General features: G+C 43.4%; 1 protein-coding gene across 2 annotated transcripts in view; it reads right to left on the reverse strand.

Moving 5' to 3' along the window:
* The window catches only part of PDE5A (phosphodiesterase 5A), a 198,272-nt gene that overhangs the window by 84,922 nt on the left and 95,217 nt on the right, over positions 1–18,133 (reverse strand). For both annotated transcript variants that reach the window (XM_088452221.1, XM_088452220.1), the window contains exon 7: positions 17,599–17,666. In XM_088452221.1, the coding sequence (XP_088308347.1) occupies positions 17,599–17,666 (68 nt within the window). The remainder of the gene's footprint in view (positions 1–17,598; positions 17,667–18,133) is intronic.

Here is an 18,133-nt window from a genome sequence, read left to right on the forward strand (position 1 = left end):
GATGTGCCACCTGTGGGGACTCACAATTTCCTCATGATTTTGGCATATTTTACACGATCTGTCATTCCGATGCGTTCAGAATTGGCCAGATCAGGTAAAATATCGCTATGTGTGTGGGCAACTTCAGAATATTCGAGTGTCTCACCTTCTAGAATATTCCAATAGATTCCTATATGCATGCGTTATGGCTAAGCTCCCTATTACTTGAGGGCATCCTTTATCTCAAGAACTAGGGGTAAATTTACTAAAGTGAGAGATCAGATTCTAGCTATTATCTTCTAGAAGGTGCTAGATAAATGTTAAGTAGAATCTGATTGGTTGCTATGGGGAACATCACCATTTCTGAAAACTCTCACTTTAGTAAGTATACCCCTTAGAGTCAATTTGAAAAAAACACTGCTTCATTTTTTTATACGGCAACCCCAAAATACTCTACATTTATTGAAATATCCTTGGCTACTAAACATTTATTTTTATTTGGACTATGTTATTCATTATTATGTTTTTCTTTTGCAGTGGTAGAAATTCTGTTTTGTCTGCAGTTTGCTCAAATATCACTAAACTAAGGGTGGGATGTACTAAGCATCGCATTTTCAATGCGGTACATATCGCCACTTTTCGGGTACATATTGGCATTAATAACGCTGGTATGGACCTAGGAATGTGCAAAGGACAGCTCTCCCGATAAGAGCTGTCCTTTGCGATAGAGACACTTCCAGGTCTATGATCCAGAAGTCCATCTGGCGTCTTTCTGCACATATGGAGAATGACCTGCACGCCACAGGGGACACTAGTGCAGAACGTGAAAAGAAGCCCATATGTTTCACTTGGGCCACACCATCTGAAGATGTATCGCATTCCGGGGCTTGGTACATATGGAAAATGCAGTGAAATTCAGAAAACTGCCACATTTTCCTTTTAGCACATCCCACCCTATCTGAGAGATACCAGGCTGCAGATTAACCATAGAGCGGATGAGACTACAGGTCCAGGCCTCCACATAAAAATAGGCCCAGCATCATGGCAGCATGATGATAACCACATAGTTGGCCATAAATCAAATAAATAAGTACTCTTAAAGTACTTAAAAGTGTATTTATATTTTCCTCACAAAATTATGCATTTTTTCAACTTTTACATATTTACATTGGGGCAGATAGTGTAGGAGGTGTACACGCCCACATGGCACTGGCCACACCATACTTGCCGACATTCTGGCAGCCCCTCCGAGAGGGGGCAGCCGGGTCGGGCAAGCAGGGGGGCGTGGTGCGGTAGAAGGGGCGTGGCCGATGATACTACATGGCAATGGGGGCGGAGCGTGGGCACTGAATCGCGTCATTTGGTCTCGCCCCCGCTAACAAAAGGCGAGATTTTCGGCATTGTGAAGCAGGGGGCGGGGTCATGATGACGAGATTCAGCACAAATCGCTTCACCGCCCCCCCCCCCCCCGCTTTGGGGGTTCATCCGGGATTCGAGGGGGAGATCCGGAGGGTCGGCGGCCGGGTGGGAGAATTACCTACTTTTTTGCGGGGGGCCGGGAGCACCACACGATTTTCGGGAGGCTCCCGGCCAAATTGGTAAAGTAGGCAAGTATGGGTCACACCTCCTCCACTTCTCACAATAGGCCCTTGATCATTTTCAGCCCAGGCCCATGTGGCTCTTAACCCAGCCCTGCCCGACGACAGTGCCAGGGAGTGGTAATAGATGTATTACCTTTTTGCTGGCCAGTCTTGCTGCATCAGTGCATGTGTGAACCGACTTGCCAGATCACATATGTTCAGTGGAACTGTAAGCTATGACTTTGGCTTCTAGTTCCACTTGTTAAAAAAAAAAAAATAATATATGTAAAAAATATAATCACATTTTTGCATCAATTCCAATTGAAAAATGTTTTATATTAATAAAAAAGCATTTTTTTCTACTAATATTTCCTGCTTTCACCATCAGACTTCCTATGTTAAACATTCTGCAGGTATCGCCACCACAACAGCACTTGATATACTGAATAGGGAGAAACCCTTTCTAAATCAAAAACAGCTTTCATAAATAGTCCCATAAATCTGAAATGGGAATAACAATCCCTCTTTCACCTGAATATTTTCATCTCACAACTTACTCCTTTTGTCAACAAGCATGCAAATAAAGTGACTTAACCAGTTGTGCTGCAAGTCACATTGTGGCACCAGGCACCCTGCACGTGCCTCGATTATTAACTCCATTTGGTGGACAAAAATGTAATGCCCAAAGGTATTGTGCTCAGTGATAGCTTTACTACCCTGTAACAGTCTAGCCCCATTCCCTCCTATAAATCCCTTAACAATTCTAGGTTCTAAATATTCATAAACTGTATGTGTAACACAACTTTGCATAGGTGCGATAATCAGACACTCCTTTATACATGTCATGTAGTTTACACTATTAAACGGTTCTGATTAAGGTTAAGGACATACAGAAGAGTACAGGGGACACACAAAGTAAGAACATTCCCTACATAACTTGCTTTTCAATGTGTATTCTCTCTCTGCTTATCTTGCACTTTTAACAAAGCCTCAGCTGAATAGTCTGCGAAGACATTTCTGAATAGCTAATAATTGATGGCAATTATATAGTGTCAGCAAAACTCCAGCCCAGAGTAAGTGAGCCTTGCTGGAGCTGACAGAACGATATCATTGGTAGTAATGACATTAATAATGATAATAATAATGTCATTCGCTATTAACAGGGTTCGCAAAATACGCACTATAGCGCGTTTTTACGTGCTACAGCAACCTGGGGACCCAGTTTTAAAAACTGGTCGGGTCCCGCAGGACGTGCTAGCGCTGTGTGTGCTGCAGCCGTCTCACCTGCCAATCCCTGCATGTCTGGCTTCTCCCCTGGCCAATCCCTGCATGGCGGCATCCCCTCCGGGAAATCACCGCGTGGCGTCCCCTCCGGCCAATCGCCATGCGGCGTCCCCTCCGTCCAATCACCGCCGCGGCGTCCCCTCCGGCCAATCACTGCACGGCGTCCCCTCCGGCCAATCACCGCGCGGCGCCCCCCCGGCCAAACACCGCGCACAATAATTGAGTCCCACACCAGCACGGACTAAGCTGCTCCTACCAGGAACACTAGACTAGTCTGCTGGCAGACACCACGCCATATCGCTGTACCCAGCCAGCCAGACATTGTGGATGCAGAAGATACTGCCCGAGAGCCGCTACTTAAGGTACCACTCCTACATAGGGGCAGTAGGAGGGTGCATTCGGAGGACTGATAACTACATCAACTGTACCCAATGTGCTGTCTATCCTTACCCTCAGTTCTGTCCCAGCTGCAATGCTAACCCCCTCCCTAATCCAAGTACTGCCCCCAGTATTACCTTCCCCTAACCCCCTCCTTACCCCCTAGTACTGCCCTAGTTATCTAACCTTATCCCACCCTAACCCCAGTATTGCCTGCCCCCTGACCTCTTCCTTGTCCCCAGTACTGCCCTAGCTGCTAACAACTCTTTCCCCCCCACTACCTCCCATACTGCCAAAGGTGCTATCTACACTTGCCCCCTCTCTACCCCCAGTGCTGTCCCAACTGCTATCCTGACCTGGCACTTCCCCTAACCCCCTCTTTGCCCCCCCCAGGTTCTGTCCTAGCTACTATCTACCCTTGCCCCCTCCCTACACCCAGCACTGCCTGTCCATAACCTTCTCCTTGCCCCCCAGCACTGTCTCAACAAATGTGTGCATTTACCCGTCCCTGGCCCCAGCCCTGCCTGCCCTTACTCCCCTCTAGCTGCAGCTCTACCCCAACTCCTCCCTGCCTTTACCCCCAGCTTTACCCCAACTGCTATACCCCCCAACACTTTTCCATCTCCTGCCTGCCCTTAACCCCCATAATACGTGACGGGACCCAGATAAAGTGGTGTATGACCCCAATTTTTCAAAGTGAGGGGTCCCTGGGACCCACAATTTATTTCGCTCACGCGCAAACACTTTATTAATATTATAGCTAACTCTACATATCCCCCATTGTTGCTGGACTATATAATGTCTGTATTTTAGAAATATTTTTATTTAAATAATTCATTATACTTTACCTGCACTGTTTCGCTTACTGTGTAATACAGGTACAGTAAGTAGCATCTGGGATGCAGGCAGACAATCATAAAGAAGGGATCTAAACTAAATTTCATCAGTGTCATCATTTTATAGTTAGTGAGGCAAATCAATGACTATGGGCGGGATGTAACAAAGCAGTTTTTGAAGTTCTTGGAGGTCTGGCCGCTTACCGCATATGCACTAAGCTCTGGTATGCGATACATTCCGGGGCTTGGATGCAATGTGCAATGTCATCTTTAGATGGTGTTACCCAGTAGAAGCCTCTGGGCTTCTATTTGCATTGTTCCAAGCAATGTTCGATGCACGCACAGACTGACTCCTGGGTCCTAAATCCAGAAACCTTCTGTCACAAAGAACAGCTCTTACCGGGAGAGCTGTCCTTCCTTTGTGATTTTAAATTTCTTTTATTCATCAGAGCAATAATACAACAAAGATACATCGGTTGATAGTATTGGCAAGTAATACATAGAAAAAAGATTCATTAATGGCAATAACAGACAAATAGTATAAGATCAATAATATGTATATCATTTTCTTCGTTGAGCAGAACCAGAATAAAACATATATTCCTTAAAATAATCTAGACATGGCCGACACCCCCCCCCAAAGATAATAAAATATCCGAAATCTGACTAGAGACAGGTTCACTCTTAACCTGTGGTAGGAAGCACAATAGGCGGATCGTCTTGTAAAATTCTTGTTTCATACCAAGAGGTATGTCTAAAGCATAAATGAATTTGACTTCGTAGTTCCACCGTAAGGGAGTCTATAAAGTCTTCCCACAATTGAAAAAAATCTGCTGTCTTAGCCTCCTTATGTAGTGTAGTTTCTAGCCAATCCATTTGAAAAGCAAAAAATAATTTAGCCCTAAATAAAGAAACCGACGGGGGATCTGCATGGGTCCATCTCTGTAATATACATTTACGAGCCACCGCAGATATAATCAATAATAATTTTTTACTATCTCTCGTACCCGAAACATGTGGTGGTAAAATACCCAAAATCACCCACTCCGCTGACAATGGGAGGTAACTAACCAGACATCTAGATGCAAATCTATTAACCGATGACCAGAATGTACGTATAAGGGGACATTCCCACATACAATGAGTGAAAGTTGCTTCAGAAGCCCCACATTTAGCACAGTTACTATTATCGGACAATCCCATCAAGAACCTGCGATGAGGGGAGAAATACCCATTATGATAAATATTGTAAAACATCTCTTTATACATGCTCGATGAAAGTATTGGTTGAGAATATAGGAATGAGCGTAATAAACCCTCCATAGTGATATGGGGAAAGACACTACACCAAGTGGATAATCCCGTAGAGATTTTTGAATGATCTAAAGGAGTCTGAAGAATTTTGTAGTGAAGGGAAATTACTCCCCTGCCTCCCATAGGTCTATTTAATAGTAGGTCCAAAGAATTGGACCAATCTACTGGAAAGAGAACGCGTATAATAGAGCTCACATAATGCTGCGCTTGGTACATTGCCAAAGAGTGGGAATGAGATAAATTATATGTATTCATCATTTCCGCCACTCGATAGGGTCTACAGTTCTCGATGTCGACCAATGCCCGGACATAAGGTATTCCCCTATCTGGCCATGACGAGAAGGGCGCTGAAGCCTCCCCGTTTTGAAACTCGAAGTTTAGTAGTAGTGGGAGAAAAAGAGAATGGTGAGAATTTAAATTTCTTTGTTTTCTAGTGTATTGCCAAACTCTCCATGTAACCATCAGTAAGGGATTATTAATAATATCCTCAGAAATCTCCTGTCTATGGGAATGGAGGAACGCCAATATGTGTTGGTCAGGTAAAAAAAGTTGGTCCATCTGTGAGTCAGTAAATAGGTCAGTCTTGTGTATCCAATCTCGTATATATATCTCAAGATTCCGGCATGACTATATAATTTTAAGTTAGGTAAGTTAACCCCTCCATTAGCCCTAGTTTGCTGGAGTTTCAATAAGACAATACGAGGTCGTTTGTTCTTCCAAATAAATTCCCTAAATGTTTTATACAGGGATTTTTCATCCTCCTGAGAAAGCAAAATCGGCTACATCTGTAGGGGATATAACAATTTCGGGAAATATATAATTTTCAGTAAATGGATTCTGCCCAAGTATGATAGCATGAGGTGTCGCCATTTAGACAAGTCCCCCACCACCTCCCGAATAAGTGATTTCATGTTAAGATCATATAAGTCCCCTATATTTCGAGGTAATTCAATTCCCAAATATCTAAGTGAAATAGGGACCCATACTACCGGATATAAATCCCCCCAGTGTGGTTTTACTATAGGACCCAAGAATAGTGCCTCTGATTTGTCTGAGTTAATGTTAAAACCCGAAACCTTTGCAAAATCTGACATTTTATCAAAAATTTTTGGTAGAGTTTGTTCTGGATCCGAAATATAGAGTAATAAATCATCAGCAAAAGCCTGGACTTTAAGTTCTTGAGAACCCATCCGAATACCTTTAAAATCTGGCCAAGACTGGAGAACACGCAGCAGTGGGTCTAGAGCAATGTTAAGTAACACTGGTGACAAAGGGCATCCTTGTCTAGTGCCCCTCATCATTGTAAAGGAGGAGCTACAGGTGCCATTGATCATCAACGTAGTGGTCGGTTCATGATATAAAAATCAAAATAAATTCGAAAAGGGTCTACCAAAATCTCGTAGTTCAAAAATTTTAAGCAAGTGATTCCACGACACTGTATAAAATGCCTTTTCAGCATCTAAGCTCAAAAGCATTTCTTCCAAATGGGATCGGGAGCTAGAATGAGACACTATAGCTGCCAGGGCCGTTCTAACCCCCTTTACCGAAAACCTACCCCTTGTAAAACCCAATTGATGGTGTGTTAGGATTTCAGGCAAAAATAATTGAAGACGATTGGCCATAATTTTGGTCAGTATTTTGAAGTCTTGGTTCAGAAGTATAATAGGTCTATAGGATGTAACTAAGTCCGGGTTCTTAGAAGACTATGGTAAATGCATCATTAAAGTTTGGATAGTGTAATTGACCTTCCAATATGCCCTTGAATAAGGTAGTAAGAAATGGAACTAATTGGGGTTGCAACATCTTGTAATATTCCCCTGCAAAACCATCAGGGCCCGGAGATTTGTTATTATGAAGGTGAGAAATAACCTCTGAAATCTCTGTTTCTGTAATATCTTGAAGTAAAATATCCCTTTGGGTTGAAGTAAGTTTCGGAAGCTCCGCCTCATTCAGCAGATCTCTACGTAACGCAGGGAATTCTGGGGGAGCTGTATATAAGACTTATAATAATCTTGAAATGTGGATACTATATCAGTTGTAGATAGCAAAAGGGCAGCTGTAATAGGGTGTCATATTGTTTTAATAGTGTGTCGAGTATTATGCACCTTCACCATATTAGCTAATAGGCGTCCCGATCTATTGCCCCATCTATAATAACGTTTTTTTGCATAATCTATCTGAGTCCGAGCATTGGTCAACAGAAAACTCTCTAATAATTGACGATGTTGTTTGTAGACCTCAAAATTGTCATCAGAAGGGTCAGCCTCATATTTAATATAAGCCATATGCACAGCACCATGTAATACATCATATTTACTCCGATTTTCCCGCCTCCTCCCAGCCTCATAAGCCAATATATGACCTCTAATTACCGCCTTGGAAGTTTCCCAAAAGAGAACTGAGTCCTCCCAATGTTCTATGTTGTCATCAACGAAGTCCATCCATTTGGACTGGAGATATTGTTTAAAGTGATCCGATTGGCTAAGAAAAGATGGGAATCTCCAAAATTTACGTGACACCTCAGAAAACTTAGTTTGGATATCTAAAGAAACCGGAACATGATCCGATATGACTATGCTATTGATATCACTAGAACGTACAGAGGGAATCAAATGATCATCCACTAATATGTAATCAATTCGAGAGAATGATCTGTGTACTCGAGAATGATAGGAGTGTGTCCTGTCAGTGGGGTTAAAAAGTTGCCACACGTCACATAGATTGTTAAGCGAAAGCAATAGCCCCACACCCCCTGGTCCCAATGATGATAAAGAGGCTGATGATCCAAGTCTATCAAGTGTCTCATCAGCTACCCCATTAAAGTCTCCCCCCATCATCAGGTTCTGTCCTTCCTTTGTGATCTTTTTCAAACATACGGCGTAAGTAAACGCCATTATGCTTGCGAAGAGTGGCGGTATGCATCACATTAAAAATGCTATGTGTCATACATTGCTCTCTATGACTTAAACATATGACATATATTGCTAAATAAATATGTATAACATTAAGGTGCAACTTAACCCTAATTAATTGGAAATGTAGAAGTCCTTAGCCTAAGAGATTGGCTTACAAATCAGCAGATAACAGCTATTATCTGCACAGACATCAGACCGGTAAGTCCATACACAGTGAGGGTGAGTACCCACTAGCAGATAGAGGAACGACAGTACGATTACAACATTGTAATCGTATCAGTCGTTCCTCATCCCCTGTAGTGCCTACACTGAATGATATGTCGTACAGTGCAGACACCCTCCTTCATCCCTAAACATGCCCAATCTGTCGAAATCGGCAGATTGACCGACATGTTCAGGCTATGATTGATGTCGGAAACGACCAGCGGGAGCGCGCGTCACTGGTCGTTTCCGTCATTATACTGCACGATTTATGCACGATTCATGAGCGATTGAACGATAACGGTGTCATTTATATCGGCAAGTGGATACGCGGCATGACACTGCCAGAAATGTCATTGCAAGTGGACATGTTACAGTAGTCATTGTTATTTTAGCATAATGGGGGAGATGTATGAAGCCTAGAAGCGGTATAAGATGTATGATCGGGGGTCTGGGCGGTAAATGACTATGCGCCCCTGTCATTATCGGCGCTGCTATCTACAAGATAGCAGCGCCGAGCAGCAGGGCCATGTATGAATGGTCATAACGCATGACCGTTCGGCCAGCTGTAGCTGTCGTTATCGACAGCTACAGCCTGGCGCTAGCCTATCCCCACAGCAGGGACAGCGCTGTCCCTGCTGCGGTGGCTGCCGGCTCCAGGGCTCCACACGGGGATCTCTCGATACTTGCGAGATCCCGCGCATGCTCAGTGGAGCCGGCCGCGACAGAGACACAGCGCATCAGAACTAGGCTGATGCGCTGTGATCTCTAATGGGTAGCGCCGGAGGGGGGAGTTAACGCTCCCCCTCTCTGGCCGATGAGATGTTCATACATCTCATCGGTAGTGCTTCCTGCTTTGCCCCGGTACAGAGGCGAAGCGGGAAGCGTTATAGCCGCTATAATACATCTACCCCATTGTCCTTGCAGAGATTGCAATCTGTTCACTAGGTTTCATAACAGAGAAGAGAAGCAATACTTTATTAAATTGAAAATGCTACAGAGGTCAATCAGTGCTATGTGAAACAATGTATTTTATCTCTGCACTTCATATATGAAATTATTTGTACTCATTAAAAAGTGGATCTTGAACTGCAGGTGTCACTATTGCACAGATTTGATGCCCAAACACATACTGCACATCATCTACTAGGGTTACAGACGTCCCACACTGCATAAGGTTATAGGTCATAGACACATCATCAAGATTTCCAAGATCATATTTCTAGCTCAAACAGCAGCTACATTATTTTTCCTGATCTAGTCACAAACACAATTTAACTGCAAAAAAATAAATAAATAAATCAGAAGCAGCTGCGGGCAATTGTAATTACTGAAACTAAGTGACGTACTCTATAACAAATTTGTTAAATATAATTTGCCAAAAAGAAAAGGAAACCACAATGGTAGCATCTGGATATTAAATCTGTAGTATCATTATCCCGCACTCTAGTTCTACACAGACCCCCAGTGTATGCTAATGTATCACATTATCAGTCATTCAGCTCTGGTATGAAGGGCTGGGCTTTAAGTGTTTAAGGTGGATGGCCAAACTTATGGAGCAAATGAAACAACTATCTCACACTACTACCGTATGTAATATGGAAATGCTGTGTATTACTGAGCCTAAGAGCATATATTTAGTTTTTGTCATGGAAAAAAACTACAAGGAACTAGAAGAGGTCTTGAGATCAACAATCCCAATAACAACACACATATTCTGTCTACACAGGCTACAGGAAAAAAAGAAAAGAAAACAGCACACAGACCAAACATGAAAATGAAATAGTCAAATGGTAATTTCACATTAAACCAGGATTATGATTGAATTAATGTTAAAAAAAAAATGCTCCAAAAGGCTTATATAAAGCCCGCAGTTACTAGAACACTACACTCCTTAACAAACTGATTAATTTGGCATACAGATTTGCACAATAATTGCCCTAGAGACATATGATAACATGGGGCAGCATGGTTGGTGTAATGGTTAGCATTACTGCCTCACAGAACTGAGGTTGTGGGTTCTATTTCAACCATGGCCATAACTTGATGGAGTTTGTATATTCTCCCTGTGCTTGCATGGGTTTCCTCCAGGTACTCTGGTTTCCTCCCACACTCATAGATTGGGCAGGGCAGGGACTGATGTAAATGGCCAAATATTCTCTGTAAAGCGCTGTGGAATATGTGTATGTTATATAAATAACTGGTGATAAATAATAATAGCCTTCTACTTTCGGAGCATATACAATAACCTTATCCACTGCAATATATCAACATTGTCTATACAGTAATAACAAAAACCGTTACAAACAGCAGTTATTTGGTGATGTACATTCAGCAGTTATCTGGTACATAAAGTGTTTATCTTGTACATACATAACTTATCTGCTCCTATGGCAGTTATCTGGTACATACAGCAGTTATTTGGTACTGTATATACAGCAATTATGTGGTACATACAGCGTTTATCTGGTGCATACATCTGTTACCTGCTCCTATGGCAGTTATCTGGCACATACAGCAGTTATTTGTACTGTACATACAGTAGTTATCCAGTACATACTGCGTTTACCTGTTACATACATCAGTTACGTGGTACATGTGGCAGTTATCTGGTACCTGCGGAAGTTTTCTGGTACATACAGCAGTTATGTGCTAATAGAGCAGTTATTTGGTACATACATCAGTTATTGGGTACATACATCAGATGGAATCAGTATGTAATACCGACAGACGGGATACAAGCGGTCAGAATTCCGATGCCTGAATCCCGACAGGGTTAACATAACGACTTAGTGGTTGGTATGCTAACCCTACCCCTCTCCATACTCTAAACGTCCCTCATGCCTGAAACTAACCTCCTCCCCTAGTGCCTAAACCTAACCTCCCCCTCCCCACACCCTAAACCTAACCCTCCCCCCTTAGTGCTTAACCCTCCCTCTAGAACCGGTATGATTTATCTCTGGACCTGTGCCTCGGCGGTTGGAATCCCGACAGCAGGAGGCCGGCAGAGGAGGAAATCCCGATCGTCGAAGGTAAGTGTATACTGACCTAATTCTAACCCCCTAACTCTCCTTTAGGGTGCCTAACCCTAACCTTCCCCCCCCCGGTGCCTAACCCTAATCACCCCTCTAAGTGCCTAAACCTAACCCCCCCTTCCCCGCCGTCCCCCAGGGGGGTGCCTAACCCTAACCCTCCCTCCCCCTAGCCTAACCCTAACCTCCCGGGTGTGTGCCTAACCCTAAGTCCCCCCCTGGAGCCCTAAACCTAACCCTCCCCCACGCGGCTGTCCGCAGCGGCACCCGGCATCCCTTCGATCGGGATGCCAGGCGCCGATCTCCCGGTGTCGGTAAAATGACAGGCGTCTATATTTAGACGCCGGTCATTTAACCCTCGCCGGGATATGACAGTCGGGATTAGGTCCGCCGGCTTCCCGACTGCATACCCTAGTGCCTAATCCTAACTCCCCATGGTAAGGTAAGCGTCGGCATCCAGACCGCCGGGATGCCAAACGCATACCCATCAGATATCTGGTACATACAGTAGGGCATAACTCAAACTAAATAATCCATTGCAAATTTTATATGATCTTCTCTACAGCAATTCACACTAACTATACCAAATGCTGTTTTTTGCTCAATTCCAAAGCACTACTAAAGACTGCACAAACTAATGACATAGGAGTTAGGGGTAAATCTACCTAGGATTCATTGTTCATGAGTGGTTGTTTTGTTACCTTTTTTTTTTTGCAAATAATTTTTATTGAATACCAAAACAATATACAGTCAGCACAGTGTATCACCTAAAAAAGATAGCATATACACAGAACCACAAACAGATCATCACAATCAATTGGTATTATTGAAAATACACAAAAACCAAAATATAAAATAAAAAATAGCACACGGAAAAGAAAAAAGGGGGGAAAGAGGAAAAAAGAGAAAAAACCTCCATACCAGGGAAATGAAGAATAGGAAGAAAGAAGAATTCTACCATATAATAGTAGGGAGAAAGGTCTAAAACTAAAACTGTTTCTCATACTGATATGGGGAAGCGGACTAGCTGGCAACCATTCTGGTATCTCCACGAGCCCTACCCTCATTTCTACACAATGACTTATAGTGGTCTGATTCCCTATAAGTCATCCATGGGTACCATATAGTTGTAAAATCTTGACAAGAGTTTGATAAGGACAGTATAAGGTCATCAGTAGACATATAGTGATCTAAACGAGCACACCATTCAGTCATAGTGTGTATAGAAACCGATCTCCAGTGTACTGGGATAACCGCCTTTGAGGCACTTAAGATATGTCTAAGTAGTGTCTTTTTATACTGTGACTGAGGTCTCCGAAGGAGATTTAGCAACCAAAAACTTGGACATGAGAGCAAATCTTCCTGGAGAATAAAAAAGACTGTCTGTTTCTTTCACCCTGTTCCAGAAGGGTCAGAGCAGGGGACAATCCCACCAAATATGCAAAGATGTTCTCACCCACTTGTTGCACCTCCAGCACGTGTTCGGGACTCCTGGGTACATTTTAGCGAGTAGGCTAGAGCAACGGTACCAGCGGGAGAGGACTTTATAATGTGTTTTCATCACCAGCATATTTGAGGAGCTAGAAAATGTATTTCTAAAAATCTCTGGCCAGTCATCGTCTCCCACCAGACCTTGCAGATCCATCTCCCAGTCACAAGTGAATTTAGGCCTAGTGGAAAAGGTATGGTCCACCAAGATCTTGTGGGGTACGATTGAGAGGTACACATGTTTTCAAAAGGAGTAGTTCCCCAATGATAACCCATGAGGGGGCCGAGGCTCTGTAAAAAGTGCTTGATCTGAAGATATCTCCAAATCTCTTTTTTGGTAAGTCCCAATTAGCTTGAATCAAAGGGAAGCTCAACACGCTTGATGCATCCAATAGTTGGCTTATCCTAGAAATCCCAGACGCTCGCCAAACCTGGAATGTGAAACTTGGTACTCCCGGAGGGAAACTAGGATTTCCAAATAAAGGGGTGAGAGGTGAGGTGATGGGAGAAAGAAGTGGTTGCGAATGTAAACGATGCCAGCAAGAAACAGTAGGGCCTAAAAGGGGGTGGGATAAGGATGGAAAACCTGGGAGCCAGGACAGCTCCAGACTAGAAGTAGGTAGAGATGCAGCCTCAATGTCAACCCACTCTTTTCTATCCAAGGACCTGCCCCATTCCATGATTCTTGTAAGTAAAACTGCATGGTAATATGATGGAAACTGGGGCAATTTGTGGCCACCCCTGAGCTTATTTCTATACAATATTTTGTGCTTAAAATGAGGCCTATGAACTGCCCAAATAAAGTCCCTGACTATACGATGGAGTGCAGTAAACCAAGAGTGGGGGATCGCAATAGGGAGGGTTTGCAGGAGATATAGCACCCTAGGAAGTACGTTCATTTTGATAATGGCTATCCTCCCCGTCCACAAAATCTTCTTATTGCGCCAGGTAAGAAGATTTGCTCAAAGTCTGGCTAGTAATGGGGGAAAATTAGAATGAAAAATCTGGGAAAGATCTCTATACAACATTACTCCAAGGTATCTAATTTGTGTTGAATGCCACGAAAATTGGGAAGCAGATTTCACGTCCCGGAGGCCAGTTTGATCCATTGTGAGGTTAAGAGCCATTGACTTAGATAAATTGACCTTGAAATTTGATAGAGTTCCAAAACGCCCAAACTCAGCCAGCAGACTGGGGACAGATGTCAGAGGATTTGTCACTATAGCGAGAAGGTCGTCTGCAAACAGAGCTATTTTATGTTCCTTTGCATCCACAGTCAACCCAGCAATCTGATTGTTCTGTCGAATGGCCCTCACCAAGGCCTCCATACATAGCAAAAATACCAATGGGGATAAAGGACAACCCTGATGAGTGCCATTCAAAATCTGGATAGGCTCAGAGAGGTCCCCATTAATCTTCACACGAGCTGAGGGGATGGAATAGAGAGCCCGGATTCTCTGGAATGCTACCGGACCTATGCACAAGTGTTCCAGCACACCTTATAGGAAGTCCCAGTCCATTCTGTCAAAGGCCTTCGCCGCGTCTGTTGAGAGAAGAATGGCAGGAATCTTCCGACGGGAGGCTTCGTGAATTAAATGTCCTTTGTGGTATTATCCCTGGCTTCGCGGCCAGGGACAAATCCCACCTGGTCCGAAAGAATAAGTCCAGGAAAGAGCAACTTGAAACGATTGGCCATTAATTTGGCGAAAAGCTTCAAATCGACATTCAACAAGGAAATGGGCCTATAACTGGAACATAAGGCTGGGTCTTTCCCTTCTTTAGGGATTATTGAAATATGGGCCAGGAGAGACTGAAAAGAAAAAGGCAAAATATCAGAAACTGCATTAAAGGCCCTAAGCAATAGGGGTGATAAAACTTCACAAAATGTCTTATAGCACCCAACAGAGAATCCATCTGGACCCGGGCTCTTACCATTCGGAGTTGATTTAATAGCCCCCTCAAGCTCAAGCGAAGGAAACGGCTCCTCTAATGTCGCCGTTTCCTTCGCTTGCCGTTTCCATACTTAGCAGACCAACCTCTGCTAAGTATGCTTTAATAGAGGCCCTCAGGGACGTAACATCCAGCCCTGCTACTGGATCTTTTAAATTATTCAACTGGGAGTAGTAGGACTGAAAAGCCGCGGCTATATCTTTCGTAGAACTACAAACGGATCCAGAATGAGACTTCACTTGGGCAATATATGTAACAGCACGTTGGGCGCGCAATGCTTTAGCTAACATCCTGCCTGGTTTATTGCCCCAAAGAAAATAGCGGCTACGGCATTTCCGGGCATTTCGTTTGATATTATCTGTCATGAGTGTATTTAGGGCCTGATTCAGACCCACTCGCGAGCGGCTGTCCGCTCGCAAGTGGGTCGATGTTATGGACTGAGCATGCGCATGACGGAGGGAGCTCCGTCGTGCGCATGCGCCAGACGCGACGAGCGAAGGAAAGTCCTTCGCTCGTTGTGTCCGATCAAAGGGGGCGTGCTGTCAATGTTGATTGACAGCACGCCCCCTTTGGTGGGCGTGCCGGGGGCGTGCCTCCCTGACGGGGGCGTTCCCACGGGAACGCCTCCCGTCAGAAGCCGGCCCACTGACATCACTAGTGATGTCAGTGGGAGTGATTTTGGTTCTGATAGAGCCAAAATCACTCCGGAGCTTGCGGTTGAGAAACTCAACCGCAGGCTCCGGCTAGCAAATTCGATGGTCGCGATGGTCTCGACCATCGCGACCATCACAATGCACGCTCGTATAGCCTGTGGGTGGTGACCCACAGCTATACGAGCGTCCAGGAGGACGCTCCATGAAAATGGAGCCCGGCCCTCATTCAGAGCGTGCGCTCTGCTCAGAGCGTACGGCTCTGAATGAGGGCCTTAGTTCCTTGCGAGCATCTATAAGAGATTGGAGAGTGTCAGTGGAAAGTGAGGACTTGTGTTGAAGTTCCAAAGTTTGTATCTTTTGTAATAAGGCACCCCTGGCTGCCAGACGCTGTTTTTTTAAATATGCACCTAATTGTATAAGTTTCCCCCTTATAACGCACTTATGCGCCTCCCAGACTGTGACTGTAGGTGTGTCAGGGATATCCTTTAAATTAATATAATCATCAATTGCTTCCTTAATTTGTTGTCTGCAATATAGGTCTTGAAGTATCAGCTCGTTTAGCCTCCAAATATAAGATTTACAATTAGTAGTCGGTATATCAATTTTAAGTGAAATGGGGGCGTGATCTGACCAAGAAATATGACCTATTGTGGAAGAAACAGCCAGCTGAAGAAATCTATGGGAAATAAAAAGATAGTCTAGTCTTGTATATACTTTGTGGGGGTGCGAGTAAAAGGAATAGTCTCGTGTAGAGGGGTGTTGAATGTGCCAGACGTCAACCAATTGGTGTTCATGAAAAGATTTCTTAACCTTACGGTTATATTTATGAGTATCTAGGCGCTGGGTTAGAGGAGTCAAAAGAGGGTTCTAGCGACCAGTTTAGATCACCGCCAAAGATCAATATATCTTCAGCATGCGCCTGGACCAAATTGAGCACCCTGTCAAAAAAGGCTGGTTGAGCGGTATTTGGGGCATATATATTAACGAAAGTAAGTAGCTAGTTAGATATTTTACAATTGAGTAAGAGGGCCCAACGTGGAATCAGATGGTGACAAACAGCACCAGTGACAGAGAGATGCCTACGTAGCAGAATTGCTACCCTCAAAGTTTTACCAACCTGGTCATTAGCGAAATATCCACTAGGGAAGTCTCTATTACGGAGAGACGGGGGTGCGCCTTCCTTAAACTGCGTTTCTTGTAGAAAGGCAATGTCCGCCTTTTCCGCCTTTAATTCGCGTAATGCACGTGACCGTCTCTCCGGAATACTGAGGCCCTTTACGTTAACATAGACAATATTCAAAGTAGCCATTACATAGGAATAAATTTGACAAATGGTATAATATATTAAAGCAGTAATTTATAGCAACTGCGGATCTGAAAAAACTAAATAATAAATTAGTATGATAAGTTGTATCAATATTGACCATCAGAACCCTGGCATGAAAAACACTTACAAAAAAAGAAAAAAGGGAAAATGAGGGAAAAAAGAAAAAACAGAGAAAGAGAAACAAAGATACATAAAACAGGAATATAAAATCAGGAACACACTGCTCCTGAGCAGCATTGTGGTAAGGAAACCAGTCCCACCACGTGGCTCAGGACCACAGTAGGTGGTGTATGAGGGCAACAAGGGAAAAATAGACCAAACACTGATACATAGAAAAATCTAACAATATATATTATAGAAGGCTGCATAGAGAAACATAATTACAATAACATGTGCAAGCTTGTATCCCCAATTGACGAGGCAAGATACTCTAAATTAACATATGAACAGCTCTGGCATACATTACTCAAAGAGAAGAGAAAAAACAAAACACAATATACAGTATATTGGGGTCCTGGGAACATTCATATCCCTGACTAAGGGAAACTGTACAGTTATAATGAAACCCCATAAAACATCGAACATAATACCTGTAGTAGTGCAGTTACAACTGATTATTAAACGGGAGCATAGGGCGTATAAGCATTCAGTCATTTGTTACCTTTTTATAGCATCTGCACATTCTTCAAGTTCATCAGACTCCATATGAAAAACACTGGAAAACGTATCCTGGAAAAATAAATATTGTGGGTTATACAACAGCATTGTACAGCACAAATCCGTGTGTTACCAAACCTATGTGAGCTGTTTTACCCTTGTAACTACCTGTGACAATTCTGGGTACCTGGAAAAGAGAAAAGGATCTTGCTAAACCTCATTTGAGTTTTGTCTTTTTTCACCACTCTGGAGTATTTAGACATCTGTGCGTCTGAGATCGGAATATATCCAGCTGGTGCTGGTTCCACATTTGTGAGTAGCTAATTATTGGGGGGGTGGGAGCCTTCCCCATAGTCGAATTAATGGTCAATGCAAGAGACTGGGCCTTGAAAAGCTTCTGGATATAAAGGTGATATAAGTCTGGCTTTAAAAGTAGCTGTGTTCAGGATAGGTTTAGTAAAGCATATATAACTTATGCTGCGTACACACTTGCCGATATTTTGAACAATTGAGCAATAACAATATCATTATCGTTCAAT

The sequence above is a fragment of the Taudactylus pleione genome, unplaced genomic scaffold (assembly GCF_031769625.1).
Source record: "Taudactylus pleione unplaced genomic scaffold, aTauple2 ptg000036l, whole genome shotgun sequence".
Taxonomy (NCBI): domain Eukaryota; kingdom Metazoa; phylum Chordata; class Amphibia; order Anura; family Myobatrachidae; genus Taudactylus; species Taudactylus pleione.